Raw genomic sequence first — 27,691 nt, 5'->3', positions numbered from 1 at the left:
CAGTCTCACAGAGGATGGAAGGATGGAGGAATAACAGCTCTCCAGGACCGAAATATACCGAAGTATTATATCCTCAGAGTGGAGTCCTTCATCACTTCAACAATTTAGGAGGCTCTAACTCAGCCTGCCTATACCCTCTCCATGAAGCGTATGAACCAGATATGCACAGCTCACAAGTAGCCATCCCTTTGAAGAGAGAGGCTTCTGCATAAACATTCCAACAAAATTGCAAAGGAACCCCACTCCTGCTACCAACATGAATAAGAAAAACTTTACATTTGTAATTGTATATGGTAAATCAGTGATCACCAGACATTTATGGAAAACAAAAGCACGAAAGAGGAGAGGCAGAAGAAAGAGGAAGAAAAAAATAATGATGGAACAGAAGAGAACGTAGAAATTCGGTGATATCTTAAATGATACTTCATCCATAAAATAGAGGAAATAAGAATTAATGGACCTTAAAATATGTTATCAAATTAAAATAATTGGATACCATTATTTGTTTGGCAATGCGTCCATATTTACATAATCACATTATTATAGACATTTTGCTTCTTTTTTCATAATTAGAACCAACCAACATCAACACCCAAATTTTAATTGGTTGCAGAACAAAATGCAAATGTTACAGATCCTGACAGCACAGAAATAGGTGTCTGACTGACAGAGCATAAGGGAAGGGAAAAAGTGGTGGGAGGAAGTGTGGGAGCTCTTATTGTATCTTACATAGTCCAGCATCGACAGGTAACTTTTGTTCAAGTACATTTTTAAAAGTTATGATGATAAACAATAGAACTGACAATAAAAAGTTATATCTCAGGAATTCAAGAGGAGGTTTGAGTAAAGGTGTTCTAAACTGCCCATCTTTACGAAGGGAGATAGTACATACCTTTTAAACTGATCAATTCAGAAAGAGATGTGAGCATATTTTTAGAGTTGCAGTGGTAATCACCAGAAGAACTGAAACCAGAAATGGTTAAAGTGGTTTTCACTTAAGGCTAGGACTAGAAATAAATAGGAGATGGGGAATTTTTGTTTTTAAATTTGTACCCTACTTAGGAGTTTTTTAAAAAACATGTAGGTATTGCTTTTATAAATAAACTACAATTATTTAAAAATAAACTAACCAAGATCATAGGGAAACTCCTATGTTTATGAAACTATCATAATGCTGATACCAAACTGTAACAGAGAAAAAACTGACAAACTTTTAATTTCATTAACTTATAAATACTGATGCAAATAAATGTTAATAAAACAGATTTGGTAGTAAATTAAAAGATTGATACGACACACCCAAAGAGAGTTTATTCCCAGAACATAAGAATATTTCGACATTAGGAAATCAGTTCGTACATCTACATATTAACAGATTAATTAAGGAAAAAGCCACAATCATCTCAATAGACTGAAAATTCAACATTCTTTCCTGATTAATAAAATCTTATAGTAAAAGACAAATAGAAGTATACGTTTTTAACGTGATTAAAGTGTTTGGAACATGTATGACAAAATTTAACTCCTTAATATATAAAGTGCTTTTACAAAGCAACAAGAAGATACATCCAATAGAAAAATAACAGTAGGAGGTAAATCACAGAGTAAATCAATTGTCGGCAAAACATTGAAAAAATGTTCAACTTTATCTTATTTAAAGAAATGTAAGCATAGGCTACAAAATAAAAATTTTAAGCTGTTTATTGGCAATTATTAAAATGCTAATTCTTAGTATTGGTGAGGTTGAAAGAAATGGACTCTCCTGTCTGGCTGGAAGATGTATATGTTAATAAAATAATTCAGGAAGGTAATTTGTCAATATATTAAAAAGCATTAGAAGTGTATCTACCCCTTGATCTACAAATTCCATTTCTAGTAATTATAGCTAAAGAAATCACTTAAGATAGACGCTCACAAAATTTAGCAACAGGATTAATTATGAAAATACTGTATTTTATAAGAAAAAATAGACATAAACCAAATGTCCAACAATAGATTAATAATTAAATAAATTATAATAAGTCTGTATAATAGAATATTATTCTACCATCAAAAGTGATGCTGCACATGAATACTTGTTGATATGGAAGATGCTTATTGTACATCTTGTGATAAAGACAGAGATTGAAACAGTATAACAGTATGATCTTGTTTTCATTTAAAATGATTATCATCTATCTATTTACATACCTACCTACTTGAAAAAGACTAGGAGAATATTTATCATGATGTTAATGCTAGTTACTACTGGTTGGTGTTTTCATTTTCTTTATCATTGTACATCATACGTTATTGCTTATTATTTTTTCTTTTCAAAAAATAAACAAGTATTGCTTTTGCAATAAAAAGTAAATGTTATTTTAAAGTAAAACTATGTATATATTTTCTCTTTTGTGTAAAGTATGATAAAAGTTTAATCTTATTTTTATAAAATGACTCTTACAAATCAATTAGAAAATGAACAACACAATAAAAAAATAGACTATAGATGATTCCCCAAATACAAACAATAAATGACCTAGGAACAAGAAAAATTCAACCTCACTAGTAATTTAAAAAATAAAATCAAAATGAGATAATCTTTTTCTATAACCAAATAGACAAAAGGCTTCTAAAAAATAGAGAATTAATTCTCTATGACAGCAAATGTGTAGGGCTATGGGATCTCTTGTACAATGCAGAGATGGGAACTATTTCTAGAGAATGTGACAATACATAATAAAAGCCTTAATGTTCTGCATGCCATTTGGCCCAGACATTCCCTACTCAGAATTTCCATAAAGAGATAATTATGGACATGTGATGTAAGGATGACTATTACAGTATTGTTTGTAATAGTGAAAATTAGAAAAAACTCGTGTTAAAAAATACGAGACTAAATGATGATACATCCATACAATGGAATATCTTTCAGAAATCAAATTGGACTTTCAGAAGAATATTTAGTGACATGGAACAGGTTCATGATATACTACAAAGTGGAAAGAAGTGTTCTTTTCCTGCTCTATTGCAATACCAGGGAGTGGGTTTTTTGACACCATGTGCTATACTCTGTTCCTCTTATCATGTTTGATATGTGACCATTTAAATGACTTGGTGCCTCACGGACGCCTGTCCTGACAGTTAGTAACAATGGCACTATAAGTGTCTCTCTTGTCTCCTGCTTTGAATTTGTACAATGATTCTACAGTGGGAAAACAATCTTTATTTAAAAAAGAAGACAATACTGGTAAATAACAGTCCGTGTTCCTGAGCTCCAGAACCTTGGGGTGAGCACTGAGAAAATAAGATTGTGATCGTGACATAAATTTAAAAGTGCACTTAGAGCTAATGAATAACTTAAACCTGCCACCTCGTTGAGTTTTTGATGAAACTGACAACGCTAAAATAGACTTTTTTGCTATTCAATAAAAAGACTTGGGAAGGAATTAGTAGTAAAGGGGTATAGTGGGTGCTTTGAAACTGCATGCAAATTGCAAATCACCTCCACACAGTCTTCAAAGGTCAGTTATTTGCTCGCTGATGAACTGAAGCACATGTTATTGTGGTTGAGAGCCAAGCCTCTTCAGGTCATAAACGAGACTCTGTTGCTGTGTGTGTTTGGGCCAGTTACACAATCTCTCTGTGCCTGTTTCCTCACCTAAAAAGTGGGCATAATGATAGTACTGACATCACAGCTAGTGACATGGTTTAATGTAATATATTTAGAGGCCTTAGAATATACACAGTAAGCCTTCAACGAATGCTAGCTGATAGTATTATTTTTATACTACCATTACTATAATGGGAGTTCTACTTATTTTAGTTTTCAGTTACTTTAAATATTTAATGAAATTGAATGGTTTCCATAATATTTACTTGCTCACTCACTCACTATATTTACCTATATCTCTATGATTATTTTTCCTTTGGGATCTTGAATAGCAAAGCCTAAAAAAAATACACAGACTGAGCATCCGTGAGGCTGTAGAAGCCGCGCGGGAGAGACAGGGAAGTAAGGGCAGTTATTCAGCTGTGGGGAGGGAGACAGAGACCAGCTCAAAGCGGCGGGCAACAGAACTGGCGCGATGGAAACCTGGTTCTGAGGGACAACACGGTACCTGCAGTACAAGCCACATGGTGGGTTCTCCAAGTAACTGTCTCTATCCTGCTTTCCTGTGGGGTAGCTTTTCCAGTTGGCCTGACTTCCATGGCTTGCTTTTATCCATAAACTCTATCAGCTGAGGAAACCTGAGGACATCTTTGAAGTTGGCAGAGCATATGTGACCCACGTATGTGAACCATTTGAAGTATGCCATGCATATCTGCATGAAAGTTCTAGACTTGTTGGTGGTCCTCTCCAATTTTTCTGCTTTGTTGGCCTCTTGGCCTTCTGTTTGGGACTCATGCTTCAAGCTTTTTCCTTCATCTAGCCCTTTGGATGACCGTCTCAATTTTGGACTTACAACCAGGACTTCAAAGCACTTTGTTAGGTCTCAATCCTAAAGTTCTACTTCTCTATTTATGAATCAGAACTGTGAATGAGCACATTCTTACATTGTGGAATCTGCTCTGGACTGATAAGTGGGGGGAGGGTAGATAACAGATAATTAGGTAGTGTTAGCGCGTGAATAATGGGCAGGCAGATTGAAGGGGAGGGAAAGAGAGCAGGAGCATTTCAGAAAGCAAGACTGATAGAATGTCAGGGGTGAAGGCGAAGGCAAAGTCCAGGGTAATTTCTATGTTTTTGTCTTGGTTGCCTGGAGGGACTGTGAACAAGAAATGGCAGCTTTTCCAGCAAAGATGACAAGTTGTTGCATGCAGGTGGATTTGGAGAATTCAGGTGGAGCCTTCCAGCAGACCGTTGAAAATCTATTCAAGAATTCAGACCATTTCTCCATTGCCCTAACTACCAATTAGTTTGAATTAAAGTAAGCTGGTATCGAGTAGACTGCTATTTTCTCTTCCCTGTTTATTTGCTTTTCAGGAGACTCTGGGTCCATCCTTTATCAGGAATAGACTCCTATCATTGATGTTGGCCTTAGATAAAGATATATTGTGTGGGGCTCCACTGAGAAATCTTGTGTACCAGGAATCTGAGTTCCAGAGGGATTTTATTTTTTAAGAATCAAAAGATGTAACAAGATAGGTTAATAGTCGTGCAGAAAGTTGGTAAGCAACACTATGTTAATCCTACTGCCTATCGAATTGGTTTCTAGAAGGAAAAAATATCAGAACGCGCACAAAAATCAAACATCAGGTTTGAAATAACTCAGAGCCACAAGAGCATCTTGTGAAATCCAATGGTATAAACCATGGTTTCAGAGATTTAATAGACTGTGGCAATTAAATTAGAGATGACAAATTTGAAATGTGTGGCCTCAAAAGCAGGTACAGAAAAAAATAGTAATACTTTGTAAAGGCATATACATACTAGTCCACAAGGTTATTTAGAATGTTATTATTTCTTCCAGGGTGTTTACTGTATGTATGAAATAAAAGGAAAAAAAATAGCCAAATAACTGAAAAAAGATAGGAAGTCCTGGAAAGAAGAAGAAATAAAGATTAAAGCAAATAAAAAGTTACCAATTAAATTTTCAAAGGAAGAGGAAAATTAATAAGACACAAAAACTCTTTTTCAGAAAAAACTATGGGAATAAAATAAGCAGATTAAATTCTTGACAAGTGCACACAAAGGAAACACTCCTAGAGAAGGAGTCAGCGACAGAAAAGGGAACTAAAAATCACACTAAGAATAGAGCCTTGCAGATTTGTCATTTTATTCCTTAGGCACCCTCTATCAATAAAGTAAACCACAACTCTGTAGCATACAAACAAATAGAAAAGTATGCATTTAATGCAAGAAAGAAATTCAATAAGAAACTAACACCCATCTTTGGGTGGGGAGAATGAATGGTTTTTTCCTTCTTTCTAGTTTTCTGAACTTTACCTAAATTTCTTACAGGAAGATATACTACTTTCATAATGGACAGGAATTAACTCTACTGAAAATGAAGCTCCGAATTATATTTCATATTAAAATTTCATACAGCAGAGTCTTACTCCACTGCCAGCTAATTCTGGAACTGAACAGGATGACATTCTTTCCTGTACAATATGTAATACAAACTTTCCCCGCGAGGAATAGTTATCTCTGGTTATCTGACACAATTCCTAGCCTGCATTCGCAATCATCAACTTTCAATAGATTGGTCTACTATATGAGGTCTGCACTGTCTTTGTTTCTCTCAAGAAACAAACAACATGCTACTCGTGTCTACTATTAGTCTTTCCTATCTGTGTCTTCTTGGGCCTGTGGCATTGGATTCCTCTGGCTCAGAGAGTCTATTGGCACATCTTTGACCCTAGACACTCACAGTTCCCTCTGCCCTCTCACACATGCGTTCCAGAATTCGGTGAATACTGGTGAAACTGGGTCTGTCTGCAGGTAGCTTGCTCCAACACAGCCGCATTAGATTATACAGCTCCAGGGGGCAATTCTCAGGGCAGGAGAGGATGTTGCCATCTCGCACATAGTAAATGACCTCCTCATGGGCCATCCCATAGTAGGGCTGCAGGCCGTAGGAGAAGATCTCCCACAGGACCACCCCGTAGGCCCACACATCAGACTCTGTGGTGTAGCGGTTATAGAAAATGGATTCAGGTGGCATCCAACGGATGGGGATAGCATCGTTTTCATTAGCTTTGTAGTAGTCAGCTGAGTAGATGTTTCTAGAGAGGCCAAAGTCAGCAATTTTCACCACCATGTTCTCACCCACCAGGCAGTTCCTGGTGGCTAAATCCCGGTGGACAAACTTGCGCTCTGAGAGGTAAGCCATGCCAGCTGCCACCTGCCTGGCGATGCAGAGCTGCTCGGCACAGGAGAGGGGCGGGGGTCCAGGGCTGGAGACCTGAGCCCTCGTGGACAGGTCGCTGTGGCTGAGGCTGCACACGCTATGAGGAGACATGCTGCGGAGGAACTCGTTGAGGTCCCCGTAGGCCATGTATTCAAAGAGCAGGCACATCGGCTTCCCGACAGCACACACGCCTGGAAACAAAATAACGTTCTTTGTGAGGTTGGGTTTGTAAAGTGACACACTGGAAAGAACATCCAAAAGGCTAATGCACAGATCAGAAAATATGGGGCCCTGTTTTTTGGTTGACAGCATTATAGCAGAACCCTGACCATGTTTCTTTGTATCAACATCTCCTATTTACCTGGTAAGATGCAGCTTATTTATCACTCTTCCTTATTTATGGCTCCCGACCCTTCCAGTAACAGATTTTCCATCAGCCTTTAACAAAGCTCCTGCATCCTGCTATAATCACCCATTTATTGGAGGTTTCTCCCCCAACATTTTAGCACTTTGAAAGTAGCAATCACGTCTGATTCTCGTTTAAATTCTGCACACCTACCACATGTCTGGCAGAGCGAGTGCTCAGTAAGTGTTTGGTGAACGAACTTATGAATGCTGTTTGCTTTGAGCCTATAACGTAATTCCTCTGTGTTTCTGCTGCTTCTCTGGAGAAGGATAATAAGGAGGCTGTCATGTGAAATTTGGAAAGGATAACAAAAACAATCCAAGATCTTAGATGCAGTCTTCAGCTTGCTGTGATAAAACATTCTGAAATTTAGGTTTTACAATATTCATTCCAGAAAGGAAAATATGCTAATATAAATAGACTCTTAGATTTAGTGCCTAGAGGACATTTGAAAATCTTAAATTCTTGCTATATTTGAGACAGAACCTGGACATCTTGGAGGGTTGGATCAATTGAGCACAATTTCACGTCACTGTAAAAATAGATTATTGGATCTATTTCTTTTTCAGGCAAAAATTAGAAGTCTCTGTCCAAAAAAGAAAGAGAAATAAAGAATAGCATTATCCTGGCTTATTTGTTCTGGGGTCAGTTTTTAATTGCAGGGACTTTAGCCATCATTCTTATTTATATATGCTAGAGAGAAAGTTAAAGAAATTACAATACATTTCTCTAAGCAATTTAAAAAACCAATTTTTTGAACTGAGGTTATTTAATGAAATGTTTCACTCCCTGGTACAGAAAATATTATATGGAAAGGAGCAGAGACATCTCTTTGGTCAAAGAGTAAAGGAAAAAGCTTAAGTATGAAGGAGACAAACTCGGAAAGCCTCTCTTTTTGGATACAATAAGTTCATTTATTTATATTTCCCTACCTAAGAGTTTCACAATGTTCGGGTTATCAAATTCTGCCATGAGGGCTGCCTCCCTCTGGAAGTCGGCCTGCATGTCTGCTGAGGCTTCCTCCTTGAGCATCTTCACTGCCACCATGGTGAAAGGTTCATAGGGAAGTAAGCCTGGAGCCCTGAGAGTTACATTTATTTAGAAAGAAATCAAAGAACAGGAACATTATACATACTTACTTTGTATCCACCCACATTCATACACATCCCCCAGCTTATGCAGCCTTTCCCAGAGCCACAGAATCAAATAAAGATGCCAAGAGTAGATTGTACTTAAAACTCCTTGACTCCAATTAATAAACTTGCAAGGACTATTTTCAACATAGATTAAGTTTGAAAAATGCATTATTCATAAATTACAGGAATTCTAAAGTGCGCAGATCCAATGAGATTATCATCACCATGCTAACCCCTATATCACTGGCCAGAATCTAAATTCCTGGAAGGCAGGAACCATGATTTATTCCTTTTATATCCCCAAAGGGCCTAAAATGGTGCCTTGCATATTTTTGGTTCCCAATAAGGATTTGTGTGAGATTTTCATTAATCATGTAACCTCCATACCAGGGCCACTATGAGTGGAGGTAAGGTTGTGTCCTGCCCAAGAGCACCAGGGCGAAGTCATAACTGGTGATTAAAACCAAATCCGTATTCTCTGGTTCAGCTGTGTGTCCATGAGCTACATCCGCGCAGAGAGGGTATTTTATTCCAATACACACAAAGACATTAAATGGGCTAGTGTTGGCCTTCATGCATACTCATTTCTGGAGTTCATTGTTTTCTGACATTTTTGTATTATTTTTTCCCTTTTCTGTTCTGCCATCCCATGAACATCTATTTAATACCTACACATGTCAGGCTCTGAATTCTTAAACGGAAACACTAGTTTGAAGTAAACTTCAAATGAAGTGGAGAATGTAGCAAGAGAAAATGGAAGAGAAGTAAATTTCAGAATTATTTACTAAAAACTGCAAGAAATTATGATTGAAAACATATGAGAAAATTATTTTCTGAAAAGGAAACATTAAAATTTGCTAATTGCTTGTAATTTGAATGCTACATGAATGAAGATTCTCTCCATATACACACTACCCTATTTTCCAGCACAGAGGGAAAATTAAGATTCAAAGTATAGTATTCAATACAAATAAGGTCAACGATGTGAAGACCGAGCTAATTTGTTAATAACTATTATACACGCCGTATAGACAGCAGATAATGGTCTGGTAGCTTTTCAGATGCAGCATATTTCACTGGAGAGATTTTTACATTGGTAACTTTACCTTGCTTGAAAGACCCTCCCGAATGCTCCCTCTCCGATATCTCTCACATATTCAATGTTATTCCTTGGATACTCCAGACTGAGCAATTTGGGATTCAGAAGGAGTGGCATCCTCTGGTACATGGGGTTGGGATGAAGTCTGTCTAGCAAGAGCTCAGAAGGAAGAGTAGTGAGGGTTACTGCTGCTGATTCTCTGCAGATAAGACAGGTAAGACCAACAATGAGCTCAGGACCAGGTGAGAGCTTTGTACTCAGACTTAGGTTCTAAAGAGATATGACATTAAGGAGGAAACAAAACAAATTATACTAAGGTGGACAAAGATTCTTCGGTTCTAGAGTAAGAAGTATTTTGTTTGATCTGGAGTCAAAAGGCACATTTTCTCAGGAATTTTGTCACTACCCAATCTAGCAGTGGCAATGGGGCTGAGAGGGAAGATGGGGAGCAGGAATAGCCATATTCTTCCAAACGATTGTTTAGATTCTATCTGCTGTGAAAAATCAGCTTTAGGAGATGTGATCCTATGCAAAAAGTTATTGATATTTTCAAAGATTGTGGTGGGGGTACTTAATTTTAAAGCAAGGCAATGGATGTCAAAAAGAGACTGGCAGTGTTATCAATATTCCTCCTCCCATCATCAATTCCAGTATAAAATATGTAGATTTTAAAATATTACTACATGTGATTAGCTTAAGTCAGAATCTCACCTTTTCTTATTTTTCCATTGTTTTCGTCTTCGGCAGCAGTAAAGAGTAGTTATGGTAAGAAGCACAAATATCGCAAAGCTGGACATGATGGAAATTATTACAGTCATGGAGTATGTAGGTGAGACAGCGAAGGAGGAAGAGGAGGAGGAAGGCAAATCTGGAATGTCCACACTCGGCTTTGAGGACGGCATGGGCGGGAATGCTGTAAGTAAACAATAATTCTTTTCATTCATTCTTAAACATTTTTCTTTTGGTGAGAAAGATTGGCCCTGAGCTAACATCCATGCCAATCTTCCTCTATTTTGTATGTGAAACGCCACCTCAGCATTGCTTGATGAGCGGTGTTGTAGGTCTGTGCCTGGGATCTGAACCCCCAAACCCCAGGCTGCCAAAGTGTAGCGGGTAAACTTAACCACTACATCAGTAGGCTGGCCCCCAATTCTTAAACTTTTAAGAAGCAATTTTTGTATTCAAGCAATCAGTAAACTGAATTTAATTTTAAGACTATGGTTTTATGTATCAGGTTCTTCCTGGTTATCTATCTATAAAGTCCAATTGTAAGAATCCAGTGAGGTCCAGTTGTAAGCAAATCCAGTTTATAGAATCACAGAATTTTAAAGATGGGACTCAGAGAAAGGAAATATTTTTTCCAAGACAAATGCAGATGCTGAGCTAGTGCTCTTTACACTACATCGCATATTGTTTATGACCTGACAACAATCATGGAATTATTAAGTTCTTAAATAAAATATTTTTATGAAATTATACTTGAGGTCAGGATTGTCTAAATAAAAATACATATTTACTGTTGATTTACAAACAGAATAAAAAGAATGGAAGAAGACGAAGAATGAAAATATGAGGACAGAAATGAGCAAAGTTAGCTCATCTAACAATTGAACTTCTATCAAACTCCTGTTTGAAAGGTCAATGTGATATAAAACAACATAAAATCTGCATTATTGATGCAAATTACAAGATATCATACTCACATCACTTTGTATGGTGCAAAGCCCATTGTATATCTATTAAAATAACCTTATTAATTATATTTTAAACCCTTTTGTTGATTAAGTAAAGACAAAAAACATGGATACAGAGGATTTTAATAATATAATCGACAAGAATGTTTTAATAGTGAAGAATCAACTTTGTTCCCTAAAAAGAGAGAATAACCCTTATTTTAAAATATTTGCAGAACACTGACAGACATGATCTTTTGTCAGGCCACAAAGGTAAATCTCAATAAATTTCAAAAGAAAAAATTATGTAGATCTATTCTTTGACCAAAATGCAATTCACAATAGATTAAATAAAATCCAATAGGACATCTAACAAAAGAAAAAATTCAATAACTTTTCAATCAAAGAGTAAAAAGTAGCCGTTGAGACAGATTAGACAATAACTTCCTAATAGTGTGTATGAGATTTGGCCAAAGCTGTGCTCAATGATAAACTCGTAAGTTTCTCTCTTTCCATTAGATAGAATGAATGAAAATGAATGAACTAAACATTTAAATCAAGACTTTGGAAAAGAAACAAAAACTCAGAATACAAAGGAAAATAGGTGATAAAGTAACAGCCATGTACAAGCAGAAGTTAACATGTTAGAATCCACATACTACAAACTATAGACTTAAAAAATAGGTCAATAGTGGGTCTTATTCGTATTTATAAGGTAGCCTAATCAGTGGAATTTTAATTTTAAAAAGATAAGAAAGGCACAAACATACAAAATTAAGAAGATAAAGGAATTATGACGATAGATTCAAAGGTCCATAAAATTGAAATAATATATAATTATTCAATTACATTTTTAAAATCTTAAGGAAAATGATAGGAACATATTAATTACCAAGTTTGAAGCATAGGAAAATCTGAATATAGCCACAACCAGGAAATTTAAACGTCCTTATAGAACTATGGATACATTCAGTCTTGGAAGAGATAAAATTTCCATATTTTATAATATGTTCCAGTAAGAGTAAAACCTTTCAAATTATTTTAGGAAGTTATGATAATATTAATATCACAACCTGACAATGTCAGCACAAACGTGCATGCATAGATTGTAGAATGTAGATTTAAAAGCTCCAAAATGAAATATTAACAGTCGACTGCAATACAGTAAAAGAATAATGATTTAATATAAGGAAATAATATTATACATCATGAAATCAAAAGAAAATATTTATTACAGCAGATGCCTAAAGCATTTGAAATGGGACCCTTGTAAAAGCAGAGATTACAGGAGGTGCCATGTATGACTTCTTGGTCCAGGTGTGGACTCAGAGATTACGCCCTTGACACCAATGGCTAAACAAGTGGTTTTGAAGCCTGGGGAGGCTTAATTTCATCACTGCTGTGACTGGGAGAACATCAGCACGGCAGTAAAAGATCTGTGAAGGACCAATGACAGCATTTCTTACCAAGCATTACAGCAATGGTGAATTTAACAGACTGCCCAGGTTCCTCTTTGATTGGTTTGAAAGCCAATATGACTTTCTTTGGATTGAGTCATCCAAAAGTTTAAAAAATCAATCCAAGATGGATGGAGAGTGGGGCTTAAACTGGGGAGCTAAACCTCTGGTGAAAAATAAAGTAGGAGCCGTCATTAAAAGACTGGGAGAGGTGACTATTTTTGTATCTGGCTTTTACAGAGCAGTTCATACCATATTTAACATGTGAAAGAACGTAATGTAATTTCTAAAACTGGCAGTGTAATCTCATTAGTAAATATAAGGGTAATTTTTCTCAAAAATATCAGAAAATAGAATTTAATGACATTACAAGAATAATCCACGGTCACTTAGTAACATTTATTTTCAAAATGCAAGAATTGGCATAGTTTGAACAATAATTTTGCTCTATGGATTTAATGATTTCTTCCTTTCAGCATAGTTTTGTCTTGTTATTCCTTGATCATTGTTTCTGATCTGTTTTCTCTGGCCTTCCTCACAGCGACATCAGTTATTTCTTTGGATTCAAGTTTTCAATTTGAAGCTCCAGTTTCTTTCCTTTTAAACTTTTTATTCTCATCAATTTTATCTCTTTATCCTTGTTCTTTGAACATCAGGGTAGTATTATTCACTCATTCATCCATACATTAACGTATTCACTAAATTAATATTGATTGTTAGGTATCAAGAATATTATGGTGGACATGACAAATCTTTGTGTTAAACCATATAACTGGGAAACAATTAGTAAGCAGATAATTATAATAAAATGTAACAAGTGTTACAAGAGTGGCAAGAACAGGATGCTTAAGAACATCCTCAGCCCAACTCCAGGTCTAAGGGTACTGGGTAGACTTTCTAGAGCAAGTATCTTTAAATTAAATGTAAAGGGTGAGTAGGTAGTTGAAGTTGAACATATAAGTGTGTGTGGGAGGCTGTAGTGGGGGAAGGCAGTGGGGTGGAGTCAGGGCGGGAGATAGTATTCCACAAAGAAGGAACAGCATGTGTCAGGGCCCAAACCAGGCAGTTGTAGTGCTTTTCTAAAAGTGCACCTAGAAGTTCCACTGTTGAGTTGGGGAGTGTCTATAGGTAAGCCGCAGATATCAGGTCTAGGTCATAAAAGGCCTTGCAAGACAAATTAAGTAATTTGGACTTTGCCCTGTAGTAAATGGAGAGAATCATCAGAGGGTTTTAAACAGTGGAGTAGCATGATCAGCTTTTTGCTTGAGAAAGATCACCTGGCTACAGCCTGACTTCTGTGATGGCTGACAAGCTACCAACATGAAGTCCTGAATGTGGAATTGGAAAGAGATGTTCGGTAACACACCGTTCCAAAGGATTTCCGTGATGCAGATAACAAGGAAAAAAGAGACAATCTGAAAGTTCTTTCTAGACAGAAAGAACAAATTACTTATAGGAAAAAATAACCAGACTCATATCAGACTACTCATTTCTAAAACTAGAAGCTAGGAAAGGATGAAATCACATTTGTAGACCACTGAGAGAAAAGAGATGTCACATAAGAATTCTATATCTCGCTAAATAGCTTTCAGCTATCCCAGCTATCCAGGTAAAAGAAAGCTATTCTGAAGATATGCAAGGATTCAGAGACTCTCTCACCCAAGAACTCATTTAAGGAAATACATAAAATTGTGCAGTCCCACAGAATTCAGGAATTCAGGAATAGTGAAATGTAGACAAATAATGTAAAAAATACGAAGGTATTACATGCTCAAAAAGATATCTCACTTCAACAAAAGAGTTATAAAAATGAAAACTACTGAAATTCTAGTCTGTTCAAGTGAGAAAGGAAAAATGTAAAAGATAAACTAGTGATTTTTTAAAAACTCTTTCATCATTCTTTAAAGTGAACTAACTGGTACTAATCTTTAGACTTTACTCAGAAATCAAGAAACTCTTCTTGAAATGTTTGAGGGCTTTACATGCTTCTGTAGAATATGAGACATTCTGCCTAATAAGGATGGCTTCTTTACTCAACTGTTGATCTACCAGAAGAGCTAAAACCAATTTCTTTAATAATAATTGCATTTAACTCAGGGAGCACATTTTTACACATTCCTCACAACATGTTCAGATGAAATGATCCTTTGGAGTTCATTTTGCTTACATGTACAAAAGATTTCATAAACCTTTTTTTTAAGAATAGGAAATTAGTTTATTGCAGTTAATTTATGCTTATATCCTTATAATCAAGGTACAGGACAGAAATATGCATGCTTTTTTGTGTGCGTTGTTCCCATCTAATCTAGGATTGAAGGTCAGCAGCTTTCACACAGCAAACCCTCCATGAATGAACAATCAAAGGATAGCAAAGACCACAGACTTCAATTAGAAGTCCAACCAAAGGAAACTTTGGTTGCTTATATGACAAAGAATTGAAACACTTCTTTTTCACTCTTTCAACTTGGGAATAACAATTTGACAGACTTCCAGAATAATACTTTTTTAGGGTTTTCCCTAACTGCTCTTGTTTACTAACTCTGAGGGAGTCAGTTGGGACCAGTAGAGTTCCTTCTTTTAGAACTCCAAGTCTTAATCCTTTAAGTAAGCTGGTAAAACCAAGGCCTGGCACTTAACCAAGTGCACAGGCCATTAAACCTGGAATATATATCACAGGAAATGGATATGATTTGAGCCTTAGAACATGAAAACCAGAGGAAGTTAATTTGCATGAAAAACTTTCCTAATTTCATTCTGAAGATTTCTGCATTCTGGTAGGTTTAAAGCATCATCTGATAAAAGTTAGTTTCCAGGACATCCCTTTGCAAGTAACCTTCTTGAATTCTTTCCTAGGGATTTTGAGACAACTCTTTTAAAACCATTTAATCTGACCCTGTAAACTTTGTACTGGAAACTAGCTGTCTTAAAAAAACTTCTATCTTCCAAAAGAAAGACCTCTTGTCACAAATGAACATCTTGAATTGGCTCACTGAAGAAATAAACATTTGTTTTCATCTAGATATAAATAATATCATATAGATATAAATAATTCGATGATACAAAAATCATGCATGCAAAATCAAAAGGTGACACTTTTAATTTGGCTTATTTTATATCTCTGGAAGAGATAAGACAGGTTAATAACCTTAGGGTAGGAGATATTGTTTGTATCATTCACTAAATATAGTGCTCTCCATGGCCTAATTAGAAGCTGTAAACTGGGATCCTCAATGATCTTCCTTCATGATCCACCCGGAGTAAGTACTGTGAAAAGCCTTTGAGAGCGGCTGTACATTCTGTTCTGGACATCCTGAAGCATGAGTGTAAATACGCATGCATGAATCCAGTTACATACACGTAAGGTTTCAAGGGCATAAGAAAAATTACTTACTTGTTAGGTTTTCTTTTTTATAATCTGAAGGGGAAAGGATAAAAATTTGTTTTAAAAGAGCATCCAGATATGGCAAATAATCTGTGAGAGAGCACTAAGAAACGCAAGTTCTCTTTCAGTTTTTTAATATACAACTGGAAAACAGTCTTTGCATTCGAATGAGAAAGGACTGCGTCTTTGAAATTCAACCAGCTGTTAGGGCTAACGACAGAGTTCCTTACAAACAAAATTCATTAAAGCAACATGCAATGATTCAGCCTTGTCTTGCACGATCAGCATTTTCAAACATGTAGCTTATTTTTCCATGCTTAAAAGTCTGCTTCATTGGCTAAGAAAGAGGACTTTTTTCCCTTATTCCACTGCTCTGACAAAATATGAGATGTTTCCTAGCCATTTCTTTTCACATTCCAGAAAACGTTACAAGCTCTCATAAAACCCCCTGTATGAAATACGGTAAGATTTTAAGCAGCAGTTAAACATACTCTTTAATTTATTATATGACTAGTGAAATAAAATCTTATGATTACCTCTGAAATTAGGATAGAGTAAGATTCTGTTATTAGATAGCTAAGAAAGGCAGAACTCAAAAAAACATTAGAAATGCCTAGAAATATTAGGAGATTTAAGTTCACACCTTAGTTTCTTCAAAACAGTAAATGTCTCTTAACTCCAAAGTCTCGAGAGAACTCAGTTACCTAAATATGGCAGTCTGGTACAGGCCATGGGGTCCCAGTGCATGCTGGGAAGCTTGTTGCATTCTGGCACTGAGAGCAGATGCATCCCAGATCTGTAGAGTCCTCTGTGGGTCTTTTCTTCCATCTCCAGCCATTCTTTTGCACAGAAGAGCTCCTTTACTGCCAGGCAGTATTCTCTAAAATATTTTTTGGAGAACAAAACTTGGTGAATCATATCATGTTAAAGCCAAATTGGTGACAAAATGTAAATTCTGTATTTTTTTTTTGAGGAAGATTAGCCCTGAGCTAACGTCTGTGTCAATCTTCCTCTATTTTATATGTGGGACCCCTGCCACAGCATGGCTTGATAAGCAGTGCATAGGTCTGCACCCGGGATCCGAACTGGTGAACCCTGGGCTACTGAAGTGGAATGTGCAAACTTAATTGCTGCACCACTGGGCTGGCCTCTAAATTCTGTATTTTCAAAACATCATCATAGTACCTTGTCTGTTCTTGCAAAAGTGTTTTTGAAAGGACTCTTCTATTGTAAATAATGTGAGACTTTATGAGATAAAGTATATTATCCTGTGAGATGAAATGCTATTTTGTTTTGTTTTTAAAACATAATTAAATGCTACCAAGGAAAAGAATGTTCAAGTTCAAAAAGTAATCAGTTAGGAATGCCTGATATGTTTTATCTCAACTTCTTATTTAAAATAATTACAGGAGTTGGTGTCAAGATGGCAGCATAGGTGGACTCTGAACTCACCTCCTCCCATGGACACAATAAATTTACAACTACTCTTGGAACAATTACCCCTGAGAGAGAACTGAAAACTGGATAAAAAGAACCCCCGCAACAAGGGACAGTGCTGACTGAGGTGGAAGAGGCAGAAATTGCTTTCTGAGAGAAAAAAGCCACCTTTACAAACTGCGGTGCTTCATGGCCAGCCAGGAGCAATCCTAAGGTACGAAGCCTTCCCTGGATGAGAGGGGATCTGAGTGGGGGAGCATTACCACTATAAGCAGCTTTTGGACTCAGCACAACTGAGACGAGTGTCAAAATATCTGACTTTGCTGGCTACTAACAACAATGGGAAACACCCTAGAAAAGCTATGGGGCATAAGGGGAAAAAAGCCTGCTCTTAAAGGGCCCATGCACAAATTCACCCATTTCAGGAAAAACCCTAAAATCACCAGAAAGAAAGGTACACAGTCCTTTGGTGAAGAGATTCACATGATAGGCTCTGGGTGCATCTCAGTGAGAGGTGAGACGTCTTCAGGGACTGAGACATTGGCAGCAGCCATTATTGTGACCCAGTATAGGCATGCTTATGCAGATGCTGGCAGATGTCATTAGAGTTCTTCCCCTGGCATGTTAGACCAGGGTCTGTCCTACCCACAAGAGAGCTGATTTAATCTATCTCAGCCAGGGGAGGCAGCCTGAGCTAGGATCTGGCCCTACCCAATGGCAAGCTCTCAAGCAACTTGTGGGCCTGCATAGGCTGAGTGCCTGGATCCTTTGCAGCCAGGCAAGTGGGTCTGCCTCTCCAGGGCAAAACATGCATGCATAAGGAGCAGGTGGAGTGTACGGGGCATTGGTGGAATGTGTGGGGCCTCTGCCATGGGGTGCCTGGATCCACTTCAGGGGGCCCAGGAAGGCATGTGGGGCAGGACTTTGTTGATGGTGTGTGTGGCCCTGTTGGCAGTGGGGCTTGTGAGCTGCAGCAGACTTGTGCTTCTCAAACAGCTACACAGGGGTTTGGCCCCACCTTCCAAAGCCTGAAAAAATTGGGTTTTCCCGTGCCTGGGGCCAGCCCCAGTCAGCTGCAATCTTGAGAGAGCTGACAATGGCCTTGCAGGCCAGAGGCCTACAGCAATTGTAAGCCCCTGAGCCCAGCAACCAGCCACACTGGGGGCCTACTCACTTAACAGAAAAACTGGACCAGGAATGTGCTATTAGACCTTGCAGCCAACTGTGCTGGGGCTCCCCATGCCCAATAAAGTGACTGAAGCATCCATAGCAGCCACACACAGCTGAGCATTACAACCACTTGGCCAGGGGAACAGCCTATCCTCCCTGGGCACCTGCAGCAAGAACAACTCTGCCACAACAGAAGGACACGTGTAGCCCACACAGGGGTCACTCCTGGAACATTTGGAACTGGTGATGAGAGGGAAGCATACTGCTGGGCCTCATAAGGCATCTCTTACATAAGGCCACCTTTCAAAGATCAGGAGACGTAGCTGACCTACCTAATGCACAGAAATAAGCACAGAGAAAGAGGCAAAGGAATACGTTTCAAGTAAGAGAACAATAAAACACCAGAAAAAGAACTAAACAAAACAAAAATAACCTACCTGATGAAGAGTTCAAACAAAGGTTATAAGGATGCTCACTAATCTTGGGAGAAGAATGGATGAATTCAGTGAAAACTTCAACAAAGAATTGGAAAATATAAAAAAGAACCAATCAGAAATGAAGAACACAATACTGGAATTGAAAAATCACTAGAGGGACTCAGTAGCAGAGTAGACAATACAGAAGAATGAATCAGTGAGCTGAATGAAAGATTAGAGGAAATCACCCAAGCTGAAGAGACAAAAGAAAAAAGAATTAAAAAGAACGAGAACAGTCTCAGGGACCTCTAGGACAACATAAAGTGCACTAACATTCATAATATAGTTGTCCCAGAAGGAGAAGAGGGAGACAAAGGGGCAGAGGATCTATTCGAAGAAATAATAGCTGAAAACTTCCCTAACCTAAGGAGGGAAACAGACATCCAGGTACAGGAAGCACAGAGAGCACTAAACAAGAGAAACCAAAGAGGCCCACACCAAGCATATTATCATTAAAATGTCCAAAATTAAAGAGAGAATCATAAAAGCTGCAAGAGAAAGGCAACAAGTGTCATACAAAGGAAACCCCATAAGGCTATCAGCTGACTTCTCAGAAGAAACCTTATAGGCTAGAAGAGAGTGGCATGATAGATTTAAAGTGCTGAAAGGAAAAAATCTACAGCCAAGAATACTCTGCCCAGCAAGGTTATCATTCAGAATGGAAGGAGAGAGAAAAAGTTTCCCAGACAAGCAAAAATTAGAAAAGTTTATCACCAAGAAACCAGTCTTACAAGAAATGTTAAAGGGACTTATTTAAGTGGGAAAGAGAAGACCACAAAGAGGAATAAGAAAATTATCAAAAAAAAAAGAGCAGTAAAATCACTTGTAAAGACAAAAATACAGTTAAGGTAGCAGATCAATCACCTATGAAGATAATATGAAGGTCAAAAGACAAAAGTATTATAATTACCTGTTTCCATGATAAGAGGGTAATGGATACACAGACACAAACAAAGAGGTTAGATGTGATATCAAAAACATAAAATATGGAGGAGGGGAGTAAAAGAGTAGAGCTTTTAGCAAGAGGTCAAACTAAAGAGACCATCAACTTAATATAGATTGCTATATAAGTAGGTTATTATATATGAATCTCATGATAATCACAAACCAGAAAGCTATAATAAATACACAAAAAATTAAGGGAAAGGAGCCCAAACACAATACTAAAGAAAGCCGTAAAACCACAGGGGAAGAGAGCAAGAGAAGAATAAAGAAACAGAGAAGAACTACTAAAACACCCATAAAAAAGTAACAAAATGGCAATAAGTACATACTTATCAATAGCTACTTTAAATGTCAATGGACTAAATGCTCTAATCAAAAGGCATAAGGTGGCTGATTGGATAAAAAAATAAGACCTATGTATATGCTGCATACAAGAGACATACTTCAGACCTAAAGACACTCACAAACTGAAAGTGAAGGGATGGAAAAAGACACTTCATGAAAATGGCAAAGAAAAGAAAGCTGGGGTAGCAATATTTATATCAGACAAAATAGACTTTAACAAAAACTATAATAAGAGACAAAGACACTACATAATGATAAAGGGAACAATCCAACAAGAGCATATAACACTTGTAAATATCTATGCATGCAACATAGGAGCACCTAAATATATAAAGCAATTATTAACAGACATAAAAGGAGAAATAGACAGCAACACAATAATAGTAGGGGACTTTAACACTCCACTTACACCAATGGATAGATCATCCAAACAGGAGATCAATAAGGAAAGCTTGGCCTTAAATGACACATTAGACTAGGTGGGCACAGTAGATATATACAGAGCACTCCATCCAAAAACTGCAGAATACATATTCTTTTCAAATGCACATGGAACATTCTCCAGGATTGATCACATATTAGGCCACAAATCAATTCTCAATAAATTTAAGATTGAAATAATACCAATCATCTTTTCTGACCACAACAGTGTGAAACTAGAAATCAACTAAAGGAAGAAAATCAGACAAGCCACAAATATGTGGGGATTAAACAAAATGCTCTGAACAATGACTGGGTCAATGAAGAAGTCAAAGGAGAAATAAAAAATACCTGGAGACAAATGAAAATGAAAATACGACATGCCAAAATTTATGGGATACAGCAAAAGCAGTTCTAAGAGGGAAGTTTATAGCAACACAGCCTACCTCAACAAACAAGAAAAATGTGAAATAAACAATCTCACAATGCATCTAAAGGAACTGGAAAATGAAGAACAAATAAAGCCCTAAATCAGTAGAAGGAAGGAAATAATAAAAATCAGAGCAGAAATAAATGAAATAGAGACTGAAAAAGCAATAGAAGAAATCAACGAAAACAAGAGCTGGTTCTTTGAAAAGATAAACAAAATGGACAAACCTCTAGCTAGACTCACTAAGAAAAATAGAAAGAAGGCTCAAATAAATACAATCAGAAATGAAAGAGGAGAAATTACAACAGACACCTTAGAAGTACAAAAGATTATAAGAGAACTACAAAAAGCAATATGCCAACAAATTCGATAATCTAGAAGAAATGGATATATTCTTAGAATCATACAACCTTCCAAAACTGAATCAAGAAGAAATAGGGAATTTGAATAGACCAATCACCAGTAAGGATATCAAAACAGTAATGAAAAACTTCCCCCAAAATAAAAGTCCAGGACCAGATGGCTTCCCTGGAGAATTCTACCAAACATTCAAAGAAGATTTAATACCTATCCTTCTCAAACTCTTCCAAAAAATTGAAGAGGAGGGGAGGCTTCCTAACTCCTTCTACGAAGCCAACATTATCCTGATACCAAAACCAGACAAGGACAACACAAAAAAAGAAAATTAGAGGCCAATATCACTGATGAACATCCATGCAAAAATCCTCAACAGAATACTAGCAAGTCGAATACAACAATACATTAAAAAGATCATACACCATTATCAAGCAGGATTTATTCCAGGGATGCAGGGATGGCTCAACATCTGCAAATCAGCCAACATGATTTACCACATTAACAAAATGAAGAATAAAAATCACATGATCATCTCAATGGATGCCAAGAAAGCATTTGACAAGATACAGCATCCATTTATGATAAAAACTCTGAATAAAATGGGTATAGAAGGAAATTACCTCAACATAATAGAGGCCTTATATGACAAACCCACAGCTAATATCATTCTCAATGGAGAAAAACTGAAAGTTATCCCTCTAAGAACAGGAACCAGACAAGGATGCACATTTTCACCACCCTTATTTAACATAGTATTGGAAGTCTTAGCCAGAACAATCAGGCAAGAAAAAGAAATAAAAGGGATCCAAATTGGAAAGGAAGAAGTGAAACTGTCACTATTTGCAGATGACATGATTCGTATATAGAAAACCATGAAGAATCTACCAAAAAATGTTTAGAAATAATAAATGAATATGGTTGAAGTGCAGGATACAAAATCAACATACAAAAATCAGTTGCATTTCTATACGCTAACAAGAAGTAGCAGAAAGAGAAATTAAGAATACAGTCACATTTACAATTGCAACAAAAAGAATAAAATACCTAGGAGTAAACTTAACCAAAGAGGTGAAATATCTGTACATGAAAACTATAAAACATTGCTGAGAGAGATAGAAGAAGACACAAAGAAATGGAAAGATATTCTGTGCTCTTGGATTGGAAGAATTAACACACTTAAAATGTTCCTAATTCCTAAAGCAATCTACAGATTCAATGCAATCCCTATCAAAGTTCCAACAACATTTTCGACAGAAATAGAACAAAGAATCCTAAAATTTATGTGGAACAACAAAAGACCCAAAATAGCCAAAGAAATCCTGTGAAAAAAGAACAAAGCTAGAGGCATCACACTCCCTGATTTCAAAATATACTACAAAGCTTTAGTAGCCAAAATAGCATGGTACTGGCACAAAAACAAACACACAGATCAATGGAACAGAATCGGGAGCCCAGAAATATACCCACACATCTATGGACAACTAATTTTTGACAAGGGAGCCAAGAACATACAATGGAGAAAGGAAATTCTCTTCAATAGATGGTGTTGGGAAGACTGGACAGCCACACGCAAAAGAATGAAAGTAGACCATTATCTTACACCACACTCAAAATGGATTAAAGACTTGAATGTAAGACCTGAAACCAAGAAACTTCTAGAAGAAAACATAGGCAGTTTGCTCTTCGACATGTCTTAGCAGCATATTTTCAAGTACAATGTCTGACCAGGCAAGGGAAACAACAGAAAAAATTTAAAAATGGGACTACATCAAACTAAAAAGCTTCTGCCCAGCAAAGGAATCCATCAACAAAACAAAAAGACAACCTAACAACTGGGAGAAGATATTTGCAAACTATATATCTGATAATGAGTTAATATCCAAAATACATAAAGAACTCATACATCTCAACAATAAAAAAACTAACAACCCAATTAAAAAATGGGCAAAAGATCTGAACAGACATTTCTCCAAAGAAGATATACAGATGGCCAACAGGCACAAGAAAAGATGTTCAACATCATTAACTATCATGGAAAGGATATCAAAACTACAATAAGATATCTCCTCACCCTGTCAGAATGGCTATGATTAACAAGACAGGAAACAAGTGTTGGAGAGGATGTGGAGAAAAGGGATGTTTCAGACACTGCTGGTGGGAGTGCAAACTAGTGCAGCCACTATGGAAAATAGTGTGGAGATTCCTCAAAAAATTACGAATAGAACTACCACATGACCCAGCTATTCCACTGCTGGGTATTTATCCAAAGAACATGAAAACATGAATGCATAAAGGTACATCACCCCTATGTTCATTGAAGCATTATTCACAATAGCCAAGACTTGGAAGCAACCTAGGTGCCCATCAAGGGATGAATGGATAAAGATGTGGTATATATACACAATGGAATACTACTCAGCCATAAAAAATGATGAAATCTGGCCATTTGTGACAACATGGATGAACCTTGAGGGTATTATGCTACACGAAATAAGTCAGAGGGAGAAAGTCAAATACCATATGATCTCACTCATAAGTAGAAGATAAAAACAACAACAAACAATCAAATAGAGACAGAGATGGGATTGATGGTTACCAGAGCGGGAGGGAGGAGGGCGAAAGAGGTGATTAGGTACATGTGTGTAGTGATAGGTTATAATTAGTCTTTGGGTGGTTAACATGATGTAGTCTACACAGAAATCGAAATATAATGATGTACACCTGAAATTTATATAATGTTATAAAACAATGTTACCACAATAAAAAAAATTAATTAAATAATTACAGAGGTACAGAAACAAGGTACACAGAGTTTTAGAAGCAAATATACTAAAAGTCATGGATCACTGTCGATTATTTTCCAGCCTGTGAGATTTTCTTACAAACTCAGGTCTAAAGGGCAGGACCTGAGGAACACAGTCAGCGCCTCTGCCTGCTTTGTTCTCTGAAACAGAACAGTACCACCTTCCTGGCAGGTTATAGGAGGGTATATGGGTCCTTACCCGGCTCTAGTCTTGAGAACGCCGAGTCCTGTCCCATTGCTAAGTGTGTGCACATCTGAGAAAGCCAGAGTAATATCTGCTTGAATACGAAGCTGTTACATTCATCCATGTGCTGTATGATGAGTGAAGATGCTGAATAAAGACTAGTTGGATTAATTAGAATTTTGTAGATTAATATTTGTTCCAGCTTATCCTATAGAAAATAGGATAGACTATATTGGAGAAACCTGATTAATTCCAAATTAAGATATTTGTGATTAATAAAAAGATGAAATTAAAGATAAAGAAATGAAAGATTATCAAAGAAATTGAAGATAATAGCAATGTCAATCATTCAATATCTGAAGGATTCAGAGAGGAGGAAAGTGTGTGTGTGTATACCTACATACGTGTGTGTGTATATATATGTATACATATATATGCCACAATGGTGTCTTTTTTCAATACTCATGCCTACACTCCTGCTTTCCTAGGCAACCACTTGCCAATATGGGCCAAATAGGCATGGGTAGAAGAAAGAGCTGTGCATACGAATGTGATGGGATACAATGGGAGTCAGGGGTACAATAACAGGATTTAGAATTCTTGATATGTCTGCAAGGGAAAGGGGAGCAATGGGGCTTTCAAGGCTTCTGAGAAGCTGAAGAATTAGTGGAGCATACCTTAATTTGTTTTTTTCATGCCTGGGTCCCACCTTTGAGTTGCACAGGCACATCTTTCTGCACTCAGCACAAAAAGCAATGTGGGACATATGAAAAAACTCTGTAGCCCACGTTATGTGGAGGAAGCAAATACCTGGGAGGATTTCTTGTTCTAAATGGAAGAACACATTAGAGAATGTGTTTTTGTTTTGCTTTGTTTTCATTGACGTGCTTTAAAGCATGCCCTGTATGGAAGAGTTTTTCACAAGGGAAAAAATCAGGATAAAATGGAAAATAGACTGAAAACTAGGTTAACCTGAACAAGGTAGTCATTGAAGAAAATAAAGACTGTAAAGAAGTGAAATGAATACCAAGAGATTTAAAATCTTCATGGAAAACAGTCAAGAAATGGCACCTCAGGAAATTGAACAAATAATAGAGGAAAACTTTGGAAGTCTTAATTGAATGCAGAAAGAAAGAACCAAAAGATGAAAATGATGTGTGAGCAGACAGCAAAGAGGCAGAAACAAGTGAGAAATCATAAGTGTAAATAATAATGTTTCCCAACAAGAAAACCAGAGCACATAAAAAATAGAAAATAGTCAATGATGTACTATATGAAAACATTCTTTAGATAAAATGGACATAAAACTGATAATCAAAGCATATTATCTGTTATTTTTTATATTACTTATAGGAAAGAACATAATGAAAAGAGATCTACGCCCAGATGAATTTTACAAATATTTTGCATCTCAAGGGTTAAAGAAATAATCTTTTTACTCTCTGGCAAGAGAAAATTATTCCCTACAAAGGAATAAAATTCAGGATGGCCTTATATGTTCTTCATTACAACACCCAAAAAACAATAGGTCAGAGTGCACAGAACTTTGAGGAAAATTAAAGGTAACACAAGACTTAAATATCCAGTGAAAAACACGTATTTATAAGATTACAGAAAAAAAATTTTTTTCTACATGTAATCTTCTAAAAAACACCTACTCTAGCTGAATGAGAGATAAGTCAAAATTGAGAATTTAAGAGAAGGGAAGATTTTCTATGAAGTGAATCACTGTGAGCATCAGGGATAAGGGACGTGAAGAGCTCCTTCAGGCACCTGTGTATGTGATTATGCAATCAAATGGAGAAGCTGAAAATAATGGTCCAAAAATTAAGCGTATGCAAATAAAACATAATTGAATAATACTAACCTGCTTATAATTCCAGATAACGTTTCAGAGAGCAAGTGTGGAGGACCCAGTAAAATTATGCTAAGTTAATTAGGCCGACCCTCAAGACTCTATTTTTAAATTACAATTTTCTCCCTTACCCTTGGCACTCCTCATCTCCCCTAGATTGGTGCTCATTTTTTCTTCTTCTATGACACTTAACACCTTCTTGGGTAGTATAGAAGTTATTTATTTCTCTTGCTCATTGACTTCTCCTGCTGGAATGTAAACCCCATGGACAAATGACCTAGAACAGTGCTTGGAGCCCAGTAAGAGCTCAATAAATATTTGTGGAATAAATGGAATTCCTTGTTATTCATGGAAAGAGGCATGAATTATTGAATGGCTGTTTATGGTTAGAAAATGATGAGCAAGAGTATGCATTTAAAAATCTTATGAATAACTGGAAGTAGAATACAAAATGGTGGAATGAAATGGTTTGAACCACTTCGAAAGCTAAAGGCAAACAAAAACCATTATGAAAGACATGATAAGAAAGCAAGGAAGCATTAAGTAAGAACATCTGAAGAGCAAACTTAGTAGTTATTAACTTTTATTTCAAATGTTATTGGTGCAAAAAGCAGAAGTTGCCAGAATTGCAAGGAAACATTCTTAGAAAAAACAATCATGAAAAGATTTACTGCATCACTATTGAACTATTGAATCAAATAGACAAAACTCACTTAAGAGCAGAAAGGACTGGACAATTTAATTACCAATTATACTAATATATACATAATACATGAATTTTGTAACTTAAAAGCAGAAATGTCTTTTCTTAAATGTCTAATTCTTTTAATAATTATTAATTATATATGATAGAAAAGATCTCAATAAAATGCAAAAATGTGAAAACTTCTAGACTATATTTTCTGACCCCAAAGTGAATAAAATGTTTAACTATAAGAATTTAAGGGGCCGGCCCGGTGGTGCAGCGGTTAAGTTTGCATGTCCCACTTCTCAGCGGCCCGGGGTTCACCGGTTCAGATCCTGGGTGCGGACATGGCACCGCTTGGCAAAAACCATGCTGTGGTAGGCATCCCAGGTATGGAGTAGAGGAAGATGGGCATGGGTGTTAGCTCAGGGCCAGTCTTCCTCAGCAAAAAGAGGAGGATTGGCAGTAGTTAGCTCAGGGCTGATCTTCCTCAGAAAAAAAAAAGAATTTAAAAAAAGGGGCTGGTCATGTGGCCAAGTGGTTATGTTCACGTCTTCTGCTTTGGCAGCCTGGGGTTCACCCGTTCGGATCCTGG

The 27,691-nt window shown here is 36.8% G+C and overlaps 1 protein-coding gene across 3 annotated transcripts in view; it reads right to left on the bottom strand.

The window, feature by feature from the left end:
- Positions 1-1,285: 1,285 nt before the first annotated feature.
- MUSK (muscle associated receptor tyrosine kinase) overlaps positions 1,286-27,691 on the bottom strand; it is a 97,611-nt gene continuing 71,205 nt past the window's right edge. For 2 of the 3 annotated variants that reach the window (XM_070251313.1, XM_070251312.1), the window contains exons 10-14: positions 16,694-16,869; positions 10,189-10,390; positions 9,485-9,676; positions 8,175-8,323; positions 1,286-7,027 (exon numbers count right to left, since the gene is read on the bottom strand). In XM_070251313.1, the coding sequence (XP_070107414.1) occupies positions 6,345-7,027; positions 8,175-8,323; positions 9,485-9,676; positions 10,189-10,390; positions 16,694-16,869 (1,402 nt within the window). In that variant the 3' untranslated portion in view covers positions 1,286-6,344. Of the gene's footprint in view, positions 7,028-8,174; positions 8,324-9,484; positions 9,677-10,188; positions 10,391-15,998; positions 16,023-16,693; positions 16,870-27,691 lie in introns of all 3 variants that reach the window. The other variant, XM_070251311.1, reaches the window with a different exon arrangement.

Source organism: Equus caballus, chromosome 25, assembly GCF_041296265.1.
Source record: "Equus caballus isolate H_3958 breed thoroughbred chromosome 25, TB-T2T, whole genome shotgun sequence".
Lineage (NCBI taxonomy): Eukaryota > Metazoa > Chordata > Mammalia > Perissodactyla > Equidae > Equus > Equus caballus.
Note: the sequence above shows the minus strand (reverse complement) of the source record. Positions and strands in the feature narration are given on the sequence as shown.